Source organism: Symphalangus syndactylus, chromosome 5, assembly GCF_028878055.3.
Source record: "Symphalangus syndactylus isolate Jambi chromosome 5, NHGRI_mSymSyn1-v2.1_pri, whole genome shotgun sequence".
NCBI lineage: Eukaryota > Metazoa > Chordata > Mammalia > Primates > Hylobatidae > Symphalangus > Symphalangus syndactylus.
In genome coordinates, this window is record NC_072427.2 from 124272238 (window position 1) to 124300000 (window position 27763).

Below are 27763 nucleotides of genomic sequence, written 5' to 3' on the forward strand. Positions count from 1 at the left end.
TAATGGAAAGTTGTTTTGGGAAACCAAGAGAATCAATATTGCCACCCATAGAAACAGAGGCGCAAGAAAGGTCTCTAGTCATTAAGGAGAGAATTGGGATGGGAATCAACAGAGAACAGCTTTTCCTAAGGCTCTGTTTGGAAAGGGTTTTGGAAAGAAGCCAATTAAGATTATTAAGGGAAGCTGTAATTCCCAGAAAGTAAGGCTGAACAGAACATAAAAATGAAGATGAAGTTTTTCAGAAAATAAAAAGGGAAAGAAAATCTGTAAAAAGAAATAAGGGATGAAGGTAAGGGATAAAACAGTCCACACGCATATAAGACCAGGGAGTGGTTAGAGTTCAAGGACTGAGGACAGTGGCCTTGCATTGGGGACACATAATAAAAACCATTGGAAAATGGGAAGTGTACACAAAGGTGTTAACTTACTTCAGACGGGCAGAGTAACAACTAAAGATTCCTGAAAATGAACATTTTCAGTTGGATATGTCAGTATTTCTCTTGAGGATACTATTTCTAAAAACTTTAGATTCAGAACAACTCAATTTGAATTTTTGTTTCAATAGCCGAGTACAAAATTCTTTGTCCTGGAGGGGAAGGTTTCCGACCAAATCCTATCACCGTTATATTGGAAGGTAATTGTGTTTCCTTTGTCTTAAAGCACACACAACTTGAATTTCCTTGGGTTTGTTTACAATGCTAAAGGAATGCCTTTGTTTTGATTTTGATAGATATTGATGAGTGCCAGGAGCTACCAGGGCTGTGCCAAGGAGGAAAATGTATCAACACCTTTGGGAGTTTCCAGTGCCGCTGTCCAACCGGCTACTACCTGAATGAAGATACACGAGTGTGTGATGGTAAATGGTCCTTGTAGGATGATAAGGTCTTGCAGATATCAAGAACTGACCTGCAAAACCAGAATATGGTTGCCAGGAAAATAGAATTTAGCAGCGTAGCACAATGGTCTAAACACGAACATAGCCAGGTAAATATGTCACACGTGTGGCAATTTGGACTAATGTTACTCAAATGATGTCATTTCTGGTAAGCCCTAAATCTCCCTCTTTTCCTGAGAAAAACAGAATCTTATTCTGCTGGATCGTAGCCTCATTTATGCTTACAAAAGAGTTTTCCACGCTCTTCAGAAAAGCCATTTTTTACGAGAGTGGCACAGATCCCATTTCAGTGCTACTTCTCTATTTGGGGGAGTTCTGGGCCCTCTTCTGTTAATCCTTCACCATTTATCATTGGTGCTCATGTATTCAAATAAGCTTCTCCTAGAAGGCGGCCCTTTGGCTTTATGCTATGAGTGGTGGCCCTTGTTCATCCTGTGTTACTGGAAAGGTGGAGAATATTAATCACAGGTTTCAGAGCACTTCAGCCATGAGCCATGGTTTTCATCTACATGGAGGAATCACACAACTGTTTAGCAAAGAGACCTCCTTGTGCTCTGCATAAGAAATATTCCCCTGGCTCTTTAAATGCCTTATTAGGTCACCCAGACAATGGCAACCTTATTGAGTATTAGTTGAACATCACAGTGTATATGGCACAGCTCTAAGACCCATAGAGTTAACAAAGATTAGAATCAACTCCTTCATTTGGAAGTGGGGAGAGGATGTGAAATATGCTCCATGCTGCCTTACCAATGCAGATTCATGAAGCCAGCTGTTAATGGCTTTGGGATACTGTATACCCTATCATAGATTTTGTGAACATAAGAAGCGTACTTGTCTTCCTAAGAGATACTTGGTATTTTAATTTCTCCACATTTCTATCTCTGCCTACCTTTGAGGATATTATAGGTTCATTTATTAGGAAACTCATTCATTATTATATTTGATATGCCTCATGTCAGAAGGCAAGAGTTCCTTTTCTTTTTTGTTTTTGTTTTTTGTTTGTTTCAAGACAGAGTCTTGCTCTGTTGCCCAGGCTGGAGTGCAATGGCATGATCTTGGCTCACTGCAACCTCTGCATCTAGGGTTCAAGCAATTCTCCTACTTCAGCCTCCTAAGTAGAGTAGCTGGGACTACAGGTGTGCACCACCACACCTGGCTAATTTTTGTATTTTTAGTAGAGATGGGGTTCTCCGTGTTGGCCAGGCTAGTCTGGAACTCCTGACCTCAAGTGATCCATCCATCTTGGCCTCCCAAAATGCTGGGATTACAGGCATGAGTCGCCATGTCCAGCCAAGAGTTCCTTTTCTAAAACCCTTTCCTCAAAAGGCACACATTTGCACAGAGAGAGGACATGGATTAATGAAATACCTATTTTTGTTATCTTATTTGAAAATACCCCATAGATTTTCTCCTCTATTGTCAACATTCATATTGACATTAAGTATCAGGCCATTCCAAAATGTGAAGTTTTCATATTCACATACCACTTTCTCTTTGGATTATAGATGTGAATGAATGTGAGACTCCTGGAATCTGTGGTCCAGGGACCTGTTACAACACCGTTGGCAACTACACCTGTATCTGTCCTCCAGACTACATGCAAGTGAATGGGGGAAATAATTGCATGGGTAAGTCCAAGCTTTTCTCAGTAATGCATGTTTGGTTCTCATCTACAAAGAGGAAGAGAACTCACAAGTTCATCACCTTAGGGTGATGTTACTCATCAGACTGAGTGCTGGCATCCGTTCACTGTCTTGTTAGGAGCCTCTTCCCCTGTAAATCATAACTTGGCATTTTTTCACCACCACGGGTGGGTGGTTGGGAGTTTTCTCTAAAATGTAATGTTGGAAAATCCCAAACAACAGTTAATAGTACTTCTTTTGTTTGACTTTTGGGTGTATCTTTGTACAATTATATTTACAGCGCTGACCTACAGTATTAAAACATTATGAGTCGGAAATGAGAAACTTACTGCCAAATGGCAGTAGAGAATTGTTACTAGGAGACTGGGCAGAGAGTCATTTAAAGTTTATTAATGCTACAGCTATATAATGACTTAGTTCTGTGGCATGAAATATCAGGGAATGTATTTCTCAAAGTCCTTTTTCTTGTAGCAGCGTAGGTAGCTAGAAAGTTGTGTAAGAGCCAGTTTTTTGTGTCCTTATCAAAGTCAAGCTACAATACAACTCAAATGAAACTTGCTTGTTGAGTATCCACTTAGAAATTTGTTGTGATTTCCCACATGGCATCACCAACCCTCCAATCCTTTTTTTACCTCCCTTCTAGATATGAGAAGAAGTTTGTGCTACAGAAACTACTATGCTGACAACCAGACCTGTGATGGAGAACTGTTATTCAACATGACCAAGAAGATGTGCTGCTGTTCCTACAACATTGGCCGGGCCTGGAATAAGCCCTGTGAACAGTGTCCCATCCCAAGTACAGGTGAGTTTTAGTTTCTCCATTATCAAAAATATAGGTTGAAAACTTACCCATGAATTGTTGGGGAAATCAGTCTTAGCGTAGGAAGCAAAGTGTGCATTGTTTATCTTTACAGGGAAAAAAATGGCTCATGATTTAAATTCACAGTTGGAGCTGGTCATTCCAACTGAACATTGAGTCACAGAATATGTTTTCTAATGTATACCCTAATACGTAACCAGACTTGTAAACTTAGCATATCACAAAAATATAAACTATAAACAGTGTTCTCATTGTTACTGAATTCTTCATGTATCTAAAAGACTGTAAACATTAGACAAATCAATGTGACAATAAGGGAAACATAATTCCTTGTCTTTTTACTTATTTAAAGCTAAACTCGTTCCAAAAATAATTAAAGGCAGCCTACAAAGATGTAAATGTTAAACAAGAAATAAGCATAAGGCAAATAGCAAACAAGAATAAGAAAGATAGAGCCAGGAACAGGACTAATACACAAAATTCAAGCCGGGAATTCCTACACACTTGCCTGAAATAAGCAATAATTTTACCCCAAATTTTCTAGCAGCTCCTATGAAAAGGGAGATGTGATCAAGTACAAAATTCTCAATGACTCTAAAGAAAACTCAAAATGAAAGGAAAGTGCAACTTTTCTTGATATTGAGATCCGAGATAAATTTCTTCTTATATTCTCATAGAGAAAGAAACTAAATAATATTTGTCTTAAAAAAAAAAGGGCTAAATTGCATCCTTTGAGTAAATAAAGACATTAGTGTACTGTTCTTATATCATATGGTATATGCTGTGCATTATGTATGTGATGATGACATCATTTGCCAAGATTATGATTTGGGTTAATTGAAATTATCATGCAAGGAATTGATTAGGGTATTCTATAAAGGGAATCCTACACCATTTTCCACAGTGATATATGAAATATTAAATCTGTTGTTTGGCACTACTTGACATTGCATGCAATAGAAAATTCTTTTTTAGTAAAATGTATTATTCCATCCATTGTTTACTCCAGAAACAATATAATAACCATCACTTAGAATTCTGATTTACCTCCACCCTGCAAAATGTTTCTAGACCAGGGCTTGGCAAAATACACCCCATGGGCCAAATCTATCCCACCATCTACTTTTGAATGGTCTGCAAGCTAAGAAGGATTTCTACATTTTAAATGGTTGGAAAAAATCAGAATAGTATTCCATAATATGAAAGTTACATGAACTTCAGATTTTGTTTCCCATAAATAAAACTTTATTAGAGCACACTAATTTATTTCCATATTGTCTGCTACTGCTTTCATGGCAGCATTAAATAGTTTTGATGACTGTACAGCCTGCAAAGCCTAAGATATTTACTCTCTGTCCCTTTATTAAAAAGTTTGCTGACCCTTGATCTTGAATAATGGCCTTTACAACTTTAGGTGGTACTTACCTGTTGGTAAAAAATCTGAAGCTTATACACACCTGGTGTGCATTTATATGTAAAAGTCTATGTGTATATATCTATGTATGTGTATATGTATTTGTTTTCAATTATATTGAAAAATATGTTTATTATTTTTCTGAGCTGTTCTAATATAAAGTGTACACAAAATTAATTTTTTTTAAAGATTAGATTTTTCCAAAGATAGATAGAAGTGCTCGCATTTTCTTTTTTATCCTAATGGATTATTGCATATTCCTGTGGAGACCACTTTGGAAACCCTTAGTATAGACTAACATGTACTTTTAGAAATGATTGCCTGAGTTTTGAATATCTACATACTCTTGTGTAGAATGCAAGATTTCTTCTTGATGTTGGATATTCACCAAATCCAGTCATGGCTTTTCATTAGCTATGAAATCTGCATATATTTTAAGGGTCCCTGTAATTTCTTTGGGTGACCAATGTCAGCTGGCATTACAGTGTTGGAAGTGAACACTCACAGATTAAGGAAACAAAACACAAAGAGAATAACATGCTATATTTTGATTAAAATACTTCCAGAAATCTTTTACTGATTTTCACTGAGTGTGACCAATAAGGCAATGACCATCTGAAGCTTAGATTGATACCATACCTTACCAGTTACAGTCATGATCTGGACTTACAAAATCTCACAGTTAGAAGGGACTGCTGATAGAATTTAGTTCATCCTTTATTATCTGTTAAATTTGACTAATTCAAGTGAGAGAAAGACAAAGAGAGACAGAAAAGGAGAGAGGGAGAGGGAGAGAATATGACAGAGCTGTACCAAATGAAACTGGTGAAGGTTGGTTGATTGACCCAAATTAGTCGTTGATAGATCTGATGTCAAGAATGTGGCTAGATTTGCTATGGTCTCCTATAATCTACTGAGAAAATGGCTTTTGTACGTGTTCCTCAAACCCTAGATCTCTTAATGCAGAGTAGAGAGAGGCACTCTTACCAGTCCCTGAGTTCAGAGCTGAATAACATCCATATTGAAATCCAAACTCCTACAGGTAGACTCATGTGAATGAGTGGCATGTGATCTGGGGATCTCTACTTCTCCTTCATTATCACGTCAACATTAGATCATTTTTTCTTCAATATTTGTCTTACAGGCAAGATTATATCTGTAGGAATTTTCAGGAATTTACGGAAATAATCTGTAAATGATTGTTTACAGATTGAATAAATATATTAAATTTATTCAATTTTAAATAAATTTGAAGAATTTATTTTAAATTCTTCAAACAACAGACAAATACCTTTCAAGAATGCTTACAAAATAATTTTTTTCAGTCCAATTATTGTTCTTTGCTGACCCCTATCCTCCCATCCCACCTTTGTTTAATCTTTGCAGATGAGTTTGCTACACTCTGCGGAAGTCAAAGGCCGGGCTTTGTCATCGACATTTATACCGGTTTACCCGTTGGTGAGTCACGACGGCATTGTCAGAACTTTCTGGTTTTTTGCCTTTGTGTTAACAAGAGGAGTACACCATTATTTTCTCAGTTCCCATTTTTTTCTTAAAGAAAAAAAATGTTAAACAATGCCTTTCACTTTATTGAAACACTGATTCTTAGTTTGAAACAAACTGTGCAAACACCCTGTGCAGCTCCACCTAATTGGCAACAACATTTGTTGTTCATGATTAAGGGGATTGGAAAGCTTTTCCCAAAATTACAATCAAGCATAGTTATACCAACCTTAGGCATCAACATGGGGAGAGATTCTGGGAGTAGGGCCAGTTGATATTTGATTTGACTGTAATTCTCAATCCTTCCTTCTGACTAAGACCAGGTTAAGTGACTTTTCACACCAATCCTTACATGTAGAGTGTTTATATAAAGTCCTTTCGTGGATCAGTTTTACCTTACATGGAATCTCCTCAGGCCATCTGCTTTGGGAATTTCAGATGTGAAATAAAAATCTTTTCAGTCTGAGGCCCTGCCTGGTAAATGAAGCAGAGAACACAACATTGGGAGAGATGCTTGTGCAAGATTCAGAAGTATTGCACAGCACTCAGCCAGTGCAGGCAATGCCCTTGTGGTTTAAAACCAAATAACATAAAAGTAGATGGAAAGCTATTGCATTCTCTGAGTTTTTCCCTGGTGTGATTTATATGCATCCTTAGATGCCCTCCTAAGTCTGCACAGTTGTGTCTAGTAGCAAACATCACCACTTGCTTTATTCCACCTTATTCATAATAAGTAAACTAAAATCCACATCAGCCTTTCCAGTGACCTTGTTTAAGAAAACAAGAGTCTGGTCCAGCAATCAGCCTGGCTCCCTTAGTGCCAGATCCATATGGCTCCACAGTCTCATCCACGTCCAAAGAAACTTCATGGTTTGGAAAGAAAAACTGCTAAATGACATTGGCATGGAACACCTGGCCCTAGCTGCTTTGTTTTTCCCCTTCCCAAAACAGATCTTTTAACCTCCCTAGAATCTGCGATCCCAAGATAAGTGGTCTGTAATGGTAATGGTTCTCCACGGACCGACCAGGCATGTACCCCAGCAAGGCTGCCCTCCAAGGTTGGCAGTAAGCAAAGACTAGAAACAACATTAGCGTTGTCCACTAGGAGAGCTGGAAAGGCTTCAGACTTCATCTAGTCCAAATGCCTTGCTTCATATTTGAGGAGACAGAGGCCCAGAGAGGGGAAGGGACTCACCCAAGGCCACCCAGCTAATTAATAACAGAGCTGGGACCAGAACACAGTCCTGACTCGTGGCTTAGTTTGCTTCTAGCTCTTGAAAACTGGACATCTGATATTTAGCTGTATGCTTATTGTTACCAAATTCCACCATGACAAAATATTTAGATGACTGAAAAACTTTGTTTTATTTAAGCTTTATACTCTCCTTTTGGAAGATCTTATGATTGTTGGCATGTGGAGTCCATTCATATAGGGTTAAAACTATAGCATGTTTGTCAATCTTGTCTTAAAATATAAACTTCACTAAGTTGAAGTTCAAATAAAATCCTGACAGGAAAAGAAAATATAATTTTTAATATATCCTTTTGCTATTTTACACCTAACAATGGCTGGAAATTAGACTCAGCCTGTTATTGTTAAACTTGATAATAATATTTCACTTATATTTAAAACAAATGAATGTGAATATGATGTTTCATGTTCTAACCCACAATGAATGAATGGCATCTGAATTTGTTTTTTGTTTACTTATGATACACAGTTGTGATGTAACTTTACATGGCTTTTATATGACATGAATGACAAAGGTGTGAAAGATCTAAAGACATAATTGCGTGTATTCAAAATAGCAATGAACCCTTTGAGATTCTAAGCTGTCTCTTTTCATTAAATAGGTCAATTTTGCCTTCACACGAAATCAAGCCCTTTTTTAAAAAGGGTCTAAAATAAATCTATGACATCAAGTTTCTCCTTTAAAACAGATTGGTTATAGAGTGTGGTTCTTCTAAAATTGCAGCAGCTCTTGTAGGCTCCACTTCAGTCCATGATCATCTTGTCACAAAGTATGCAAGCAAAGTACCTTGCAAAGGCTCCTGACTATAATAAGTAAACAACATATCTCAACAACAGTCATAGAAACTAGTGAATTGGAAGACTTTGGATTGTAGACCAAGGCTTTGTCTACCTCCCAGCTGAGGTGTTTCATCAAATCCAGCCAAGGGGCTGATGGAAGGGCCCTCCAGGATAACAAAAGTGTTGATGACAGTTCTGTGAAGATTGTATTAGGGTGATGCAGGAAATTACCATAATACGATCTTCCCTTATATGATAAGGGAGGCAGGATGTCCTGTTAACTGAGTCCCAGTGTCAAATCCTGACTCTGCCTTTCATTGGCTGCTTGGTCTTGGGCAGGTTATATCCTGTGGCTTGGCCTCACTTGCTTCATCTCTTAGTTAGAATAGTCATAGTACCGAGACCATCTCATGGGGTGGCTGTGATAATTCAGCCAATAAATACAGGTTAGATGCTTGAGAAACATACCAGGCATGCAGCAAATGAGATACTGTCACTATTAATACTATTACCATTATTATTACTATTACTACTCTCATCCTAGAGGGTACTTCAGTGGTCAGGAGTTCTGAGTGGGTAAGACAGAGATGGGACCACTCCAGGCTGGGGACATGGCCAGGCTGGTGAGGTGTCCAAAGTCTGTCTCCATAGCTGGCCAGCCCTGCCTTAGCAGCCTGGGTCCTGGCCGTGTTCTCACTCTTGGTCCTATTTTAGTGCTCACCAACACACTGCCAGACACTTGCTCTTAACTGAACAAATTTGAATTGAGCACTTACTACCTGTCATGTAGAGTGCTAAGGAACCATAACACAGTGATGGAGAGCCAAGCCCAACTCCCAGGCTTAGGAAGCACACATTCTACTGCGACAGTTCTTCTTTGGTGCTGACCTTGTCTTCATTGTCAGCCCCGGCCCAGCTGACATCCCCACACCTGACTTACCTCCTTTCTAAAGCCACATGAAGTAGGAAGGGGGAGTTGAACTGGAATTTGAAAGATCAGAGTTCCATATGACCATGTGCTCCTCTGCGGTTCTTTACCAACTCACCTCTCCCTTTTCCCTAAATATAGGCACACTTGGGTGGAGAGGCTGTTTTCCCTTGACCATCCCTTCTATTCTACTCATCTAGTGTATCCACAGTGCCCAGAGGATACAAAGATATCTCCTACCTGTACAAAATTGACATTCTGAAGCAAAACCCAAAACATGTATTTTAAATCCAGTTAGACTTAACGTCTGGAAAGTGGTTTAGTTATCTCAATTTGCTATTCATTGATGTTCCCTATTGCCATCACCACCACCCCAACACATGCACACACACACACACACACACACACGCACGCACGCACTTTCCATCTTATCTTACCCTGCACAGGGATCATGTGTTGTCCTGTCACTCATGAATGACTACTCTGTCTCTAGATATTGATGAGTGCCGGGAGATCCCAGGGGTCTGTGAAAATGGAGTGTGTATCAACATGGTTGGCAGCTTCCGATGTGAATGTCCAGTAGGATTCTTCTATAATGACAAGTTGTTGGTTTGTGAAGGTAAGTGGCATCGTGACTTTATCATATCCAGAAAAGAGCTAACTGATGAGCTACTTAATGATACACACTTGGCGAATTTCACAACACTGAAATTTCAGAAATGCATTAAGCTCTAGAAATAGTAAAGGGCATGGTGTGGAACAACATGAAATTTCATGCAAAAAAAAAAATCACTAACTTCAGTGGAAAAACCAGGAGGCACATTCCCAGCCCCCTTCCCCCAACACGCAGTGTGTTAATATTAGACTTCCCAGCTGATATGAAAAAGCTTTGAGTTCCTGGGTGTGTCACATAGATTGCTTTTGTTTCACATTGCTTGAAAATCAATATGAGTGGACAGTCATCCTAGTTGACTCTCAAAATCACTTCTCTTCCAGACAGAGACTTTGCTACTCCCAAGTGAAAACAAGGTTAATGCAGATATTCCAAATGCATGAGAGAATTCCAAATGGCAAGAACAGCAAATTTGATTTTATATGAAGAATGTTGGCATGCACATGTACTTTTTTCATTTTCAAATTACCTCCTGTTGCCATGTATATGTACTGTGATTCGGAGCATTCCTTATAGCACTTCATATTTTTTCCTACATCTGGGAAAGATGGTTCTCTTACATTTTAGTAAAAGGGACATTACTGGTTATTAAATATACCATGTGCCCAGGATAGTTGGAATAATTTTCTATTTAATACTTACACTTCAGGCCTCTTGCAGTTTTTATTCATGTTAGAAAGGGTTATTACCCCTTAGAGCACATATTATAGCACATATGTCAACATTTTAATGTTAAAAAAAAGACTTTTTTGTCTAAACTGAAGACAACTTATATACCACAAGTAAAGTTATAGTCCTAACCACATACTTGTTAAGTTCCTCTCACCAGGCTTTCAGTTACTGTGGCCAAGTGGGCACATGTCCCTTACTCTGCCTGCTGTGTGAGTTAGTGGGAATGGGGTAATAGCCATTCCGAGCCTTCCTAAGAAGATAGCCAGTTCAGACCTTGGCCTGAGTCCCTGGGCTTTGGGAAGCCATCAAGGATCAGGTACCTGGAGAGGAAGCATGGATGTGGGAGAGGGAACCCACGGCAGATGATCTTACAGTGCTAGAGTTGGCTGCCTCCCTCACAGCCACCTGCCTGTGGCATTTTCCTCCCCACCCTTCCCCTCAGAGATCACTTTGATGACTACTGTACCCAGGTACCTTTTAACCACTTATATTTGCTGAAGCAGCAGCCCTTGGCCAAAACCCATAGACAAGACCACCCATGACCACCAAGTCAACTTAGACCTTGCTAGATCCATGAGGTTAGACACATGCAACTGTACCAATGCAAGGCATTTTGCTGTCAGGGTAGCATTCTGTGGATATTGAGATAACTAAGTGCTCCAACTTCTGATTTCCGTTTCACAGAATATCCATCTTCAGGGTGAATGTTTAATCCAGGGTCAGCTGCTTCCTAGCATACTCTTAGCTCTTAGAATAGGAAAGTGAATGTTGAGTGCATACATGCCTCAGCAACGCTGAAATTGGAATGGATTGCAGAGGTGATTTAGGGAGCTTCCACGCCTCTGCTCTCGCCAAGTAGCCACATTATCAGATGCCATATCAGAGAAGTGCTTGTCTGTGACACTACTGAGTTTCTCCAGTGGCACAATCTGCCCCCTGTGTTTCTATACATCCTGAATTCAGAGCAGGGCAGATCTGGCGAGTGAGGTGGTGCTGGGTCCCTTGTAACTCAAGGCAGGCACACTCCTGCTCCTGTGTCTGTTGCCCAGAGAGGCACAATCCACCCACCTTAGACAGGAACCCCCACTGACTGACTGACAGTCCTGAGGGTTTTCCACCACAGAATCACACCCAAGAGGCATCGGCTGATGTATTTGTCACCCCCTTGTAGGAACTTCTTTGGCCGAGCCAACTTCTGTGTAAAAGCCCAGAACTGGTGCTAAGGGCCAACCCTCACCCGTAGTATAGGCCATCCCCTTTACTGGACTTAGTCTGAATTAGATTGTTCCACTGGAGCAGGGAAGAGGGAAACATGTATTTTGCCCCCATGATATAGCATGGACATGTAGTAACTTTTGTGATGCCATGAATTTGAACTATATTAGTATCTGGTTTTTTTGTTGTTTTTTGTTGTTGTTTTGTTTTGTTTTGTTTTGTAGACAGACAACCCCCTAAGCAAAGTCAAAACTCTGGAACACACAATATCCATTATCCAAAATCTTTTCTGTTTTAATGAGAGTTGGTTTGTTTTCAGTAGTTTTATGATAACTCCCATGTTAGGTTTTCTTGATTTGATTGCCTTGTGGTAGTAATTTGAGCAGGTGTCTCTACAGCCCTGTACCTCAAAGCACTCTCTACAGACCAGGAGCACCTGCATCAGCTGGGAACTTAGAAATTCAGACTCTCAGGCCATTTCCCAGACATGCCAAATCAGAATCTGCCTTTTAGCAAGATCCCAAGTGATTCATGTGGACTTTAAGATTTTAGGCATTCTGCTCTTGCAGCCTTTCAGACAATAGCAACCTTATTGAATCATAAAATCCAGATCTTTGAGTAAATACAAAGCTTCCTAGGATATTAATCTATACCCATGTCAAGTGCTGGCCCTAGCAGCCAAGTTTCATGACTTGTTTTTAGACATGAGCATCATTAGAGTCCATATGTGGTCATAAATCAAGCCTTGCATTTATAAATATTACTGAAGTGGGAAAGTTTAGATAATGGGCTTTCGGTCTTCCTTTCTCTCTTTCTTTTTTTTTTTTTATAGACTTTATTTTCTAGTGCAGTTTTAGGTCCACCGCAATATTGAGAAGAAGGCACAAAGATTTATCATGTATTCCCTACCCCTACATATGCACAGCCTCCCCCATCATCAGCATCCTCCATCAGGGTGGTGCATTTGTTACAATTGAATCTCCGTTGACATCATTGCCACTCGGAGTCCACTCTGATGATTTACATTAGAGCTCGCTCTTGGTGTTGTACATTCTATGGGTTTGGAAAAATTTATAATGACATGTATCCACCATTCCATAACTATTCATAGAATAATTTCATTGCTCTAAAAATTCTCTATGCTTTGCCTGGGTATCCCCTAATCTCCCCTAACCCCTGGCAACCACTGATTTTTTACTGTCTCCAGAGTTTTGCCTTTTCCATAATGTTATATGGTTGGGATCATACATTATGTCACCTTTCCAGATTGGCTTCTGATTCACTTAGTAATATACATTTAATTTTCTTTTGTCTTCTTTTTTTTTTTTTTTTTTTTTTTTTGACACAGAGTTTTGCTCTTGTTGCCCAGGCTGGAATGCAATGGCATGATCTTGGCTCGCTGCTACCTCCACCTCCCAGGATCAAGCGGTTCTCCTGCCTCAGCTTCCCAAGTAGCTGGGATTACAGGTGCCCGCCACCATGCCCAGCTAATTTTGTATTTTTAGTAGAGACGGGGTTTCACCATGTTGGTCAGGCTGGTCTCAAACTCCTGACCTCAGGTGATCCACCCGCCTTAGCCTCCCAAAGTGCTAGGATTACAGGTGTGAGCAACCGCGCCTGGCCATATTTAATTTTCTTCCATGTCTTTTCATGGCTTTATAGCTTATTTCTTTTTAGTGCTAAATAACATTCCATTGTCTGAATGTACCACAGTTTATTTATTAATTCACCTATCGAAGGACATCTTGGTTGCTTCCAAATTCTGGCAATAAATAAAGCTGCTGTACACATCTATGTTGTCTTTTCAATAGAACAGATCAAAATAAAATATAAATTTGTTTTCATGTGAGAGGCTTTATTGACTGGACACCAGATTCTGTTCTCCTTCGAATTCAGTTCTCTTCTGCTCATAGATATTGACGAGTGTCAGAATGGCCCAGTGTGCCAGCGCAACGCCGAATGCATCAACACTGCAGGCAGCTACCGCTGTGACTGTAAGCCCGGCTACCGCTTCACCTCCACAGGACAGTGCAATGGTATGTAGTGCCCCACAGGCTGGACATGCCTACCCAAAAGTTTGTCTTCATGAAGCTTCAGATATCTGGATTTATTTTCAGATAGTTAAGCCGAAGAATATATGAGTTAAGATTTAGATTGATGAACTCTAATATTCAGCTAAATTGGAAAAAGGGATATTGTCAAAATGTCTAAACACTTAGCTTTTTAATCCTCTTTCTGGATGAGATATTTTCAAAACAAGAAGTAAATCATTCACATACATAGATTTCATATTTGCCTATCTGCTTCCCTGCCTGCAAACACTCACCCCCACACATTACACACACACACACACACACACACACACAATTATGCATACACACACTCCCCTAAGCAACATTTAGGACCAAATGATTTTTTTCCTTCCACAGAATCCCTCTCAGAAAGGTGAGGTTTCCACCATCTTGGCTACATACCCCAAATCTAGACAGTGAAGCTCTCCTGAGCTGGGTCAGATTAATCTGCAGAAACAGAACAAACAAAACCATCACTTTTCTTCCCAGTCATCTTACAGGGAAAGGGTCACCCACTGAAGGCAGCAAACATCAACAGCCTTTATTAGCTATTTATACCCATGTCCCCTAGAGATTAGATGTTTTTGGTGTTCACTTTTGTCAGGGATGTGATAGAAATAGGAAGCACATTGGCATGTTATCAACTTCAGTGCATGGTGAAGTTATTCAGTATCTGATGGTATCTTGTAGCCAGTGGTGTGAAAATTTAAAAGACTGCTGTTTCAGCCCAGAAGCAAAATAATATCTCAGAATGATTTTCTTGTAAGTTTTTAAGTAATTCTGAATCTGTATATTTAGCAAAAATCACTGTATATTTAGCAAAGCAAATCATTGTATATTAGTCAGGAAGAATGTGTTATTTTGCTCACAGTTCATTTCACAGGGGGTTTCCTGGATATTTTATGCATTCGTGAATGAAACAACACAAGGGAACGTGGTCAGATTTTCCTTGGATTTCCTTGCCTACCAGTGATTAAGTGGTAGGAAGTGCACTGTTCTCTTTAGGGTATTTTGCATTGTTTTATGAGACCTTGGTGGGAAGAGGGTGTAATTGCCAAACAAAAAATCACATTGAGAATCAAGACTTGTTTTGTTGAGTTTAAAGGAACATGTGTAAGTATTTAGCATTTTGTCAACAGAGCTGTTGCTGTCCATGTATTAAAAATACAGGACAGGAAAAGCAGGGACGTCTCTGATATGAACCACAATACCCTAACGAAACTTGGCATTGATACCACTTCCCTGCATTTTGCTCATAATTTATATTTCTTTAGAACTGGATGAAATAATTCTAGTCAAAATAAAGAATTGCTGATAATATAGAATGAGTCATTTCATACCATTTCACACTCAGGTAAGAAGTGGGACAGAGCTATTTATAGATCAAGATAAGACATTCAGCCGTAGCCTGCTGGAGCTTAAGCCCTTTGCTGTTTTCTTATAGGACACTATCATACATAAAATACACCCAGCTAGAAGTGTTGTGAGTGAGCATCACTTGCAGCCAAAAGCTTGATTTCCTTTATTCATTGAAATCCTCAGAAGAAAGGGAATTAACTGGCGTTTTGCAACCATTCAGCCAGTTGGGTTGAAGACTTCATTCTAGAAATGTCTTTATTTATGTCTTACTTTTGAAATACCTTTAAATGGCATTTTTTTCAGGCATGCTGAAAAGTACTCCTTTTTGCGTCTGTTTAAAATGAAAATAACTAAAACTTTCTCTCCATCATGAGATCCTTATTTGAATTCATAAGCACATTATTTCAAACCCCAAATCACACATGGCCATAGCACCCACATTATTGCTGAGAGAGCTGAGAGAACAATTAGATATCTGAGCTCAGGATGCTAGTCTGACAGCAGAAGCTGGATGGTTAGAGCAAATGCAACCCCCTTCTGAAATGTCTTGCCCCGCTAAAGACAAGGAACAGTTTCTTCCCAGCTACTTCCTTGTGGTTTCCTCTCTCTCTCTCTGTTGACTGTTTGGGTTTCTTTCCACAGTAGCCTGTTCAGACCTCCTATCCCAACCTCAAATACGATCATCTAAGAGTTCAAATTCTGGTGCTTGTAGAAACCTAGATTTCTGCTCTAGTTTTACCAGTAGAACTCCAAAGTACTCTCCATATTTCATTTTTCATTTATTTAAACCATCATGAAATAGGGCAATAGATGAAAGGAAATTCCTAATTGGGGATCCCTTTCTAATAAGATCCTTAAGGCTCCCCATTTCCTTGTGGAACCCAGATATGAGACAGACCTTGTCCCCTGCATACTTCCAGGTCCAGCCCTACCTGAAGGTGCCAAAGTTTTGGGCCAACTATGGTAGGACCTGAGACACCCTTCCTCAAGTTCGGAAATCAGTCTCCTCTGCCTATACTGGGAAGCAGTTGGCTCACTTTAAATTCATTTTCTCAAATGGGAATAATCATAATTTGTTAAATAGCATTTCTGCATAGGCTAGTAGTAGTTCCTAAGCTGCTCTATTTCGATTTCCCCTCATAGTGATATACTCAACTTCACTTGGAACTTCTAAATGGTATGATGATTCATCTACTAAATAGGAGATAATCATAACAATGGCAGCCCAGACACATGAAATGGAGGAGATCTCCGTGATTCTGGCACAGGCAGGGTTGTTGTGTGCAGCAAAAAGTATCCATTCATGATTACTGTGTTCTGAGTAGACATTGCAGGCAAACAGCAAGTCTGGATTATTTAACTAAGAGCGAAATGCCATCTGCCCTACAGCATCTGCAGCAAAGATGACACTCCATTTGCTTTCTTCTGTGACAGTAGGAAAATCAGAATGGCACAGTGCTCTTCAAAGTACATTTACTCTAAACATAGAGCTTTAAAAAATTAGAGACATAAGTTGGCATATAATTATGTCATATGTGAATTCATGCATTAAATTCTGCCCCTCAGATAATCAGATTTCAGGAAAGCAACAAAGATTCAGTTGATGATAAATATAATTTAGAGCTTAAAGACTGGCAGAAGTAAGATGAGAGGGCTTCCTTTTGAATGGATGAGAGTAAAAAGAAAGAGACAGTGTTCAGGTTGTCACATGCTAAAAGGAGCCCTGTATAGACGTGAGTACTTGGTGAAGATTGAACCAAAAGTTACAGGAATAAGACAAAACAAAGAGATGCAACTTGAACAAGCGACCATGTAGGTTGTCCATCAAGAAAAACTTAATCTTAGTCATAAGATTTGACTTTGATATAAATTTCCAAAGGAAGCCATGAACTATCCATGACTTGAGGCACTAAATCTTAACTAGACAAAATACTTCAATTAATTCCACAGTCTGTGGTGCTGTGAAGGCTGATAATCAAACAGAAGATCCTCCCAGCTTGAATTTTTCCCCCATTTTACTTCTAAGTTTTCTCATCTTTCAGAATATTTTTTGATTACTTACCCTTGTTTTTTATTGTGTCATGTATTGTTAACATACCCTGACTATGCCTGGTAAATGAGAGTAAGTTTTAATCCATTTTGGTGCAAAAATAAATATATCTGTTTCACTAACTTAGTTTAGAGCTAGGATTACTCCTGAGAACGATAGCTAGAAGTAAGTTATTCAATTATATTTTGTCTTCTAAGTTCTCACTTAAGATGCTTTTTATTTACAGATCGTAATGAATGTCAAGAAATCCCCAATATATGCAGTCATGGGCAGTGCATTGACACAGTTGGAAGCTTTTATTGCCTTTGCCACACTGGCTTTAAAACAAATGATGACCAAACCATGTGCTTGGGTAAGTATGCAATTATTATTCATTTTTTTAATATGCTATTGAAAACTTCATTTGAATCTAAATATAGATAAAATTTAATACTAAGTCTTTTAGTAGTATTTTTGCCATATACAAAATAAAAACACGGACAGATATGCAGCAGTGATACCCTATTTAATCTTTGGCAATCTGAACATGATAAACCTCTTTTATTCATTTGGCGGTCAGTTTAGAAAAAATTGACTAAGGGGTAAATTGAAAAAGATATTAATACAAAAAATATTTTATTAATGTTAATAGACTATTATTCATATGTAATATTGATGTGGATTTCCTTTTGAGTTTTTGAGTATGAGATGACCATTTTTTTGAGAAGGGTTTATGGTGTGTACCAGATTCTCAAAGGCAAATTTACAAATCCTACAAAGGCAAAGAAAAGTTAATCATTTTTCTAGGGGAAAAAGAGCTCAGGATTTTAAATCTCTTCCCTGATTTCTCTAGTGTCAGGATGCTGATTTAGAATAAACTTCAGTGTGTAATGAATCATTTTCTCCTTTTCCTTCCTTTCTTTTTCTACTTTAAAGCAATACCATTAAGTCTTTTGGGGACATTAAGAACATAAATCAGATTCACAGCTGAAAGAACAATTAATATAGTAATGTTTAAGTCCTTGACTTTGGCTATGACTGGGCTCATCCATTTGGGAACATTCTTATAAAGTTGTATCTTCTCCAGAGTAGTGACAAGAGCACTGACAGCCCTGCTCATCACTGGGCAGCTAACCTGTGCAAAAGCTATGATGACCCTGCCCAACTTTCTTTCTACATCTCTCATCTGAATTTTCTGGAGCCCCCTAACATAGAACGTCCCCAACCAAAGAACTTCGTAAGTTTGGCTAAAAATGAATCAAGGTAGAAATTCTTGATTACTAGCAATGACTCATCTGGGTGTAGTCTTCAACCACAGACACACATTAGAGTCCCTTTGGGTTAGCAATAGCTTCCTGATTCAGGAATCACAGATCATTTATCTTCATGTCCAAAATATGAAAAGAAAGGGAATCCTAGCTCTAATCATTACATTTTGCTATTCTCCGTTGTTACCTTCCACTCTGTCTCTCTCCTTTCATTCTCGTCCCTCTTCATGGTGCCTCATTCTTTCAAACCGGCCGTAACAACTTTCTTTCATTAAATTTTTTCTTACTTCCCCCTTAATATAATGTGCACCTACGCTTTATAAGAAATATGCTAGCTGCTGTGATGAGATGCAAAGACATACAAGATGCCAGAGTAGCTTTACAAAATCATCAGAGAAAAGTACAGACCAATCAAAAGGCGAATAAGAATGCAAGCATGTATGAAAAGAACAAATTAAGTGCCATCTCATTGGGGTAGCTTAGAAAAGTGAGAGAAGTCATCATTGGTGGAAGTTGTTCTATGTTTTTTACGGGTGTAGGGAAAAAGGAAAAGTTGTCTGAAATGGCAGGTGAGCTAGAAAGCTGAGTTATTTTGTTGCTGATTGTGGGGTAATGCCAGGTGAGTCACTGCTTTTTGGTAAATTGGAGTGAGAATCTTGAAGGTTGAGGTTTGCCAAAGGTGGCAACACCTCAAGACCCAGATGTACACAGAGTTTTTTCCATTTTCAAGTGAAAATATTTGAGAAAAGTGGCAAGGGTGGAGAATTCTAGAAGTAAATAGAATAAAATAATTTTTGTTCAGGTCTCATGTCCTTAGCTTGCCTCCTTTCACTGGCCAGCCAAGGAAACAATTTATTCCCAAGGTTTAGAGCTTTGCCGCTGCCTGGTTTCTTGCAGGGATGACTGCTGCTGGAACTGATACCAACATCAAGAAGTTCTCAGCCTATGGATGAGGCTTGGTGAACCCTAAAATGCTCTTTAGCCACTGTAACTGTGTAACCACTTTTTCTACTTGTAATTATGTTTCTTTATGGCCTTTTTTCCTACTAGACATAAATGAATGCGAAAGAGATGCCTGTGGGAATGGAACTTGCCGGAACACAATTGGTTCCTTCAACTGCCGCTGCAATCATGGTTTCATCCTTTCTCATAACAATGACTGTATAGGTGCGTGTGCAAAATTGTGCATCAGCAAAGGAAGTCAGTTTTATCTGTGTTCTTTGTAATTAGCATCATCTCTAGTGTTCCAGCTGTCTTTTAAAAATATATGCTATCTTATGCATAACAATTGGTTATGGGACTTGTCAAATACAATGTGCTGATTCAACATCAAATATATTACAGAAGTCTCCCCTTATCCGTGAGGGATACGTTCTGAGACCCCCAGCAGATGCCTGAAACCACAGATAGTACTGAACCCTCTATATACCATGTTTTTTCCTACATATACCTACCTAGACTAAAGTTTAATTTATAAATTAGGCATGGTAGAGATTAACATCAATAACTAATAAGAAAATAGAACAATTATAACAATATACTGTAATAAAACTTATATGACTATACTTTCTTGTGCATTCTCTCTCTCTCTGTCTTTCTCTCTCTTTGTCAAAATATTTTATTGTACTATACTCACCTATTTTTGGATAGCAGCTGACCTTGGATAACTGAACCCCCAGAAAGCAAAACCATAGATAAGGGGGAACCACTGTAACTATATCCATTACTTTTATTAAAATGCTCATTAGCAGCTATAACTTTTATGTCTACTTTGCTGTAAATTAAATAAATTTCAAAATAAATGGAATTAGATTAAGCTTAAAATTTTTTAAATATACAAAAGTGAGTCTTTGTATAGAAATTATATGATTCAGGACTGTGAACCTTCTGGTCTAGATGTTTCACGTAGCCTCTCTTAAATCATTGAATCTACGGAATCTCCCTTCTAAAACATACTGGGCAAGAGCAATAAGCCAAATTCTTTAAATTTTATTGTGCTATAGGCTAATTTAAATATTTCTAATTGCAAGAATACAAAATAATGCCCTCAGCTGAATTGTGTATTAGGATTTTATTTTTTAAATCAAAAAGTTTTTAAATCTAAAATTTAGAAATAAAATCTAAACGAAAATCAAGGAAAAACCGATAGGAAATTTGAATGTAAATTGTCAGTCTCTAATAAAATAATGTAATCTTGTTGTTAAATGTGCATGGGTGCTTAAAGCCAGTTCTGTTGTTGCGAACTAGATCTCCATTGGAATTTCTTGTTTGGCTAAGCCAGCAAAGGCCACTAAAATGCAGAAGTATTTTTTCCTTTAAATGTTTTGATTATTGCTGGGATTATGACATCTTTGGAATATATTAAAGGATTGTTGGGGATTTTTCTGCAGATGTTGATGAATGTGCAAGTGGAAATGGGAATCTGTGCAGAAATGGCCAATGCATTAATACAGTGGGGTCTTTCCAGTGCCAGTGCAATGAAGGCTATGAGGTGGCTCCAGATGGGAGGACCTGTGTGGGTAAGTACAGGACTTAGAAAGACCTGGAAAGAATGCTTCCAGAGACCACTCAAGGAATCATGCAGTCTCTGTTCTAATGCTTCTTTCTGGAAACCTGGAGGAAAAGTCAGAGTAGAACTATATTAATCCTCCCTATAAAGGCTTGTTTTTATTTAAGTATATATACATATATGTATATGTGCATATATATAAAATCACTTTTTCCCTTATTTTAAAAATTAAGCTATTGTACTCACAGAGAATACTCAAACTGTTAAACAGTGAAATTGTTAAATTGCTCTGTAAGCAATTATGATTTCCCTTCTTAAGTTTTTTCCTTTAAAATACTTTTGTGGTAAGCTCTCATATCTTTTGGGTATCCTTAAAATCTTTATATACTCACTGACTTTTCACATGCTACAGTTTTCTGGAAACATTTAATTTGATGCAGGTAAAATAAAATATGGTTGTTATACTATACATTTTTAAAAGCTGATAAAGCTTATTTTTATTATCACATATTTTTGTTCATGGTGGAATTTTATGAACTTTAATTTGCTTTATGTATTTCTTTGATTTATTCTAGTTTTTTTGAATTTTAATTGTTTGATGGAAGTCATGCCAGTGGGAACCTCTTCCATATTTTTACCTTTTCTTTGCAGATATCAATGAATGTCTTCTAGAACCTAGAAAATGTGCACCAGGTACCTGTCAAAACTTGGATGGTTCCTACAGATGCATTTGCCCACCTGGATACAGTCTTCAAAATGACAAGTGTGAAGGTAGGAAGGCTATCAGTTGTAGCAAATGAGGAGTGTCGGGTATCCACTGGACTTAGCAAAATGAGAATTTTTGTAATGACATTTTCATTTTGGAATATTTTATCAGAATCAGATGCAAGGGCGTAGGTATGACGTGGTCTCATCCTTCTGGAAAGACAAGAAGCACTAATTCTCATGCTAATCTCTGATGAAGTTATTTTGTTCTGTGCATATAACTGATCATATGATCCTGACTCTTTTCCACTGTGCTTTCATACTGTTGGTAGGAATGCTGTGTCCCACTCCCAGTATTTCTGAATTATATTTTTTAAGTGGCGATTCTTTGCAGCTAAAAATAGCTCCTGATTCCAGTTAAAATCTTTAAATGACCACATTCAGGGTTGGATGAATGTGGTTATATCGTTTGTCTATTTTGTTTTTTTGGGTTTTTTTTGTTTGTTTGTTTGTTTTTGAGACGGAGTCTTGCTCTGTCACCCAGGCTGGAGTGCAGTGGCACAATCTCGGCTCACTGCAAGCTCCACCTCCCGGGTTCACGCCATTCTCCTGCCTCAGCCTCTCCGAGTAGCTGGGACTACAGGTGCCCGCCACCACGCCCGGCTAATTTTTTTTATTTTTAGTAGAGACAGGGTTTCACCGTGGTCTCGATCTCCTGACCTTGTGATCCGCCCGCCTTGGCCTCCCAAAGTGCTGGGATTACAAGCGTAAGCCACTGCGCCTGGCCTTATTTTGTTTTTACCTATAGAGCAGTGGAAATGTGTTATTTGAAATAAATTCTCAGCAAATTTTACAGTATTACATTCCTTTTTTTTTTTTTTTTCTTTTTAATGGAGACAGGGTCTTACTCTGTCACCAGGTTGGAGTATGGTGGCACGAGTATAGCTCACTGTAAGCTTGAACTCCTGGGCTCAAGTGATCATCCTGTCTCAGCCTCTGGAGTACCTGGGACTACAGGCATGTGCCGCCATGCCTGGCTTATTTTTTAGTTCTTTGTAGAGATGGGGCCTCCCTATGTTGCCAGGCTGGTCTCAAACTCCTGGCCTGAAATGACCCTCCTTCCTCAGCCTCCCAAGGGCCTTCCTTTAACCTCAACAAATATGTCATATCATTAAGTGAAGGACATTAATTGCTAGAATTTCATAAATAAGTAGGGTTGAAAGGATTTTCAAGAAGTCACCTAGTTCACGCCCCTGACTTTAAACAGGTCTGCATCTAATCCACAATGAGAATTTTCTCTACTTTTAATATCGTCAATTAGAAATTTTATTATCTATCCAATTTAAGTAACAATCAAGTGGTGATATTTAAAATGGAAACACCTTATTGAAATTGTCTAGATGCAAATTATTTATGCATGTTATTTTACTTTTATTAAAAATTGGCTTTATTTATTATCAATACCTAAGTTCACTAAAATGAACAGGATGAATATATATATATAGAAAGAAAACTGACTACACAGTCAATGAATGTGCCCATTCTACAATATTTGGCCCTATCCTAATAAGTTGGCATGTACAGGCTAATTTCTACCATAATAGAAATAGTCATAGTAATAATAATTAAAAACAACCCAAAACATTTGAGCATTTTCACAAAAGTTAACTTTTATATTAAGAAAAGGTTGGATATAGGGGTGGAAGGAGTGTCAGAATGGAGTAATTCAATCGGCAATAGTAGATCTCAGATTCATTAATAAACCACAGGGAACGTAACACAGGTATAAATGCAACCCAATAACCTGGCATGATGGAGAAGCTGATTTTGCATTGCACAGAAAGAGAATCACTTGGCATTGCACATTTCTAGAATATTTATTGCGTGGTATTTACAGTATTAAGTCAAGATAATAAAGTTAATTTCTCAACTTTTCCTTAGTTGGGCCTCTTGAGAATAAAGTTGTGTAATGCAAGTACATTTTGGTGTGAGTAGAAACCTCTGCACAAATGTAAAAATAAAGAGCCCAGGATACAAAGATATTTTGCGTTTTGTTGAAGAAAAAAAAGTATTCTCATAAAAGTAGCATGGCTCAGAATTAAGACTTACCACTTTGTTCACTAAAAATTCCTGCTGAAAGTCAGGGGGAAAGATAAGTGAGTTTGTTGGAATAGAGTGGGCGTATATTTCCACAGGCAATCATATGTTTTATTGACCAACCCAAGTAGAAAAGGGCACTATTAACAATAAAGTCAGGCCAACTGGCATAAGCTGGGGCTCCCCCAGGCAAACTAGGACATATGGTTACTCAAGCCATTCAAACTTCTTATTGGCTACTCTTAACTACCCCTGTACAGGAGCTAAGATGTATAATATACTAAAGAAAACATGCCACAATTCTAAGTGTACCGTTTCCTATTATCTATATGATGAAAGAAAAAGCCTGGGCAAGAAAGATTAACCCACAAATCAGTTAGGAGCCTCATCTTCTATGATATCGTTAGTTTGCACTTCATAGGATTATACTGACTGTCATGAGTCTTAGTGTTCTTGTAAAATTCACAGTTTTAGGGCTATAGCATGGGGTATTGGGAAAAGTTCCGTGGATGGTTGGAGGGGAGTAAATTTGGATCAAAGGCCTAGATCTCACATTGAGTGACTCACTAGCAACGTGCTTGAAGTCTCAGCATTTCTGCTTCCTGAACAATGGTGCAGTGTGACTCTAGAATTTCATGCTTCTTTCCTGGCCTAGGGTACTATGAAATTACTCTGACTTTTCTAGTTAGCCAAGCAACTCAGTCTGGGTAAGAGACGTTTGTCACTGCACCCCTTAGAAGGCAGTTGCACATTCCATTTTTATATCAATAACTGTCAAAACTAAGTTTTTTAAAGTCACGACAACCTAGAAGTCCAGTCCACAGTGTTATGGTACAGAAAAATACCTTTATTATTTTAAGAGTTTGGAAACTCAGTTGCCTTTTGTATGTCCACATTGTGTATTTGGTACCTGATGGTGTCTGCATCATGTTTTGACTTTGTTTGACCCATGCGATTCTTTTAGATATTGATGAGTGTGTCGAAGAGCCAGAAATTTGTGCCCTGGGCACATGCAGTAACACTGAAGGCAGCTTCAAATGTCTGTGTCCAGAAGGGTTTTCCTTGTCCTCCAGTGGAAGAAGGTGCCAAGGTAAGTGTCTTTGAAGGCTTTGGGCTTTCATTGCTCCATGTTTATTTGTGGTGGTCTTATTTTTCAAACATGGCGAAGCTCTGTATTTTTGTGAACAGGAAGATGGAGAGTTTTCATTCACCCAGAGGTCTAATGATAACCTATGTCAGAAGGTTCATTTTCACTTTTAAGGTTAAAAACTCATCCATCAAGTTATAGTTGCTTATACAATTGTACTGACACATAAACCTCTCTCCCACTAAGAACACAAATGCCGATAGCCCCATCAGTGGGGAAGCACCTAGAGCCACCGAAACAGCAAAGCCTGGGGAAAGTTGAGCTACATACATATCCCCTACCTCTGAAGAGATAAGCTGAAAAATGTGGGTCCAAAGTTAGACTTGAGACTGAAAAACTGCACATTAACCCATCTGCCCCCACAATATGGTAACCATCCCTTATATCACAAATTCTCCAAGAAAACAAAAATAAATTTAAACTGACAAGGATTCTTGCTGGGCCATTGTTCATTTTTAGGAATAATACTTGTCAACTATTTCAGTAAAGATTTTCAAGGGTTTGCCAACGACTTTCAAATTTCAAACAAAAATCAAAAGGAAACTGAACTTTGGCATAACACAGTATGTACTTAAGTCCCAGAAAACTGTTTAGACTTTTCTAAACAATGCAATTGTGTATGGCTATCTACATACACAAACTAGTTTCATGAATTCCGGGGAAGAGAGATGAAACAAACACATGTATTTCGTTTTTTTCCACTTAGCTTTTGTTGTTTGGTTGTTATTAGTGTTTGGGTGTTGAGTTGGGTTTTTTTTGCTGTTTTGGTTGTTGGGTGTTTTTTTTTTTTTTTTTTTTTTTTTTTGCATGGTTTTTTGGTTTTGCTTCCATATTACCAAATATGGAAGAGGCGCTGGATATCATTTAAGATTCAAAAAATTGAATTTGGGGTCCCAGCCCTGCCATATTTAGTCTAGAGCAAGTCATTTAATCTTTTGGAAGCTCAATTTCCTCATTTTAAACAACAATAATATCTGCCCAACCAGCCTTACTGGATATGTGACAAAGCTTTGTTAGTTTCTGAGTCCTTTGTAGACTCTTGTTGTTATTCTAATGATCTGATTAACTTTTTACTTTTCAACTAGTTATCTGGGAAGTAAGAAGGAGAGTGTTGAGAATTCTCCGGTTGGTTTCAGCTTGTTGGTAGTTGTCAGTGGTCTGTGTGGATTTCAGGGTGGTGCTTAATTTGAACAGATATTCTGCATGGTACAGACCAGCCAGATAAATTCTAACTCCTACTCCCTTGTTTTTGTGTGCCTTTGGCTTGGCCTGAATTTGGAAAGAAAGCAGTGAGAAACCAGGTGTGAATCTGCCGATGTGGCAGGCCAGAGGAAACTCCTAGGCTATTAATTCAATTTGCACTGGCCCATCACAGAGCAAGCTAACGCTGCAGGAAGAATCAGCCCAGCTGTGAGCAGCCCTGCCACATGCTCAGCTCCAGGAGGCAGAGCCAGAACTGAGGAATGCAAGCAGGGAAAGTGACTTTTGTAGTTCTGATGAAATTTCGAGGTCATTAAGGGCTCTTTGCAGATGGACTGGTAAACAGGCATCCCAGAGAGTCCTGAAGTATGTGGGCGAGCACAGCTCTCTTCCCCAACGCAAGGCACCCTTGATTAATAAGCCAATTCTAGAGAATCACCACAAGCTAAAGTAAATCTCCTACAGAGCACAGATTTTGCTGGAGCCAGGAAGTTGAGAGCTGGGTTTTTCTTGTAAGATGACAAATTAGGAGTCAGACTTCTATTGCCCATGAAATAAGAAAATTCCACAGAACCGTGGATAATGTTTTTTAAAAAGCGAATACCATGGGACTCAGGTGGACAGAGCCTGGCACAAAAGACCACAGGTGTAAATGAGCCACTCCCACTTGCAAAGTTCAACGAAGGGAATTTGCCACTTAGACTGACTCAAAACTTCGTGCATTTGATTCTCTGTCTAATGCCAAGATTTTTTTTTTCGGGGTGGAGTGGAGTGGTGTGAGGGAGATAGAGCTGGGGTCTGGGACAAGGTCAGCTATTAAAGGAAAAGAGAATGAGAATTTTAACACACCAATATTACAACATACATATTTAAAGAAACACTACAAACTGGAAGACAAAGCAGAGAGTTAAGTTTTCATATATTTGTTGAGACATTTTTGTGAGTAGTCACTGAATTATATCTAAAGGTAGTTGGAGGCATAAATAATAAAAACAAGACTGATAAATACAAAACATTATATGTGACAAAGAACTTGAAGAATAAAAGAGATCAAAAGTGTTCTCCAAGAAACGAGAATTTGTTCAATCTTGAAGTTTCTCAGCAAAGCAAACATTTGGGTGGCAGAGATGCCACAGGACTGACTTTTATTGCTCTTGACCTTCAGAAGGATAATTCATTGAAAGGTGCTTGCCAGGTCCTTGCCACAACAGATGGGGAAGTGGAATAGAAATTAGAGAGATGATTTATCTGGATGAGTTGGTAGCCATGAAAGGTTGAGCAAGCTTATTGGGGAGGCTACCTGAATTTGATTTCCATAACTTGGTAAATATAATAGATAGATAGATAGATAGATAGATAGATAGATAGATAGATGATAGATAGATAGATAGATAGGAACTTTAATTCATGAAAACCTTTCCTTTGTTATCTCTGGCAACTCTGTTATTCCTACAGTCTTCTTTGTCACGAAATAAAAGCTGGTGAAACTGTTTTAACATAAGTGCTTAGGTGGTTATGATAGTATGGTTCCTGGGATTGAAAAACAGTGATGGAAGTGAATGAAAAAGGCAGAGGTGGT

At 38.5% G+C, this 27763-nt stretch overlaps 1 protein-coding gene across 4 annotated transcripts in view; it reads left to right on the top strand.

The window, feature by feature from the left end:
- FBN1 (fibrillin 1) overlaps positions 1–27763 on the top strand; it is a 336957-nt gene that overhangs the window by 279797 nt on the left and 29397 nt on the right. For all 4 annotated transcript variants that reach the window (XM_055279034.2, XM_055279039.2, XM_055279035.2 and 1 more), the window contains 12 exons: positions 566–634; positions 731–856; positions 2404–2526; positions 3185–3343; positions 6162–6233; positions 9732–9857; positions 13712–13834; positions 17506–17631; positions 19577–19693; positions 20917–21045; positions 21687–21806; positions 24802–24927. In XM_055279034.2, coding sequence (XP_055135009.2) covers positions 566–634; positions 731–856; positions 2404–2526; positions 3185–3343; positions 6162–6233; positions 9732–9857; positions 13712–13834; positions 17506–17631; positions 19577–19693; positions 20917–21045; positions 21687–21806; positions 24802–24927 — 1416 coding nt within the window. The remainder of the gene's footprint in view (positions 1–565; positions 635–730; positions 857–2403; positions 2527–3184; positions 3344–6161; positions 6234–9731; positions 9858–13711; positions 13835–17505; positions 17632–19576; positions 19694–20916; positions 21046–21686; positions 21807–24801; positions 24928–27763) is intronic.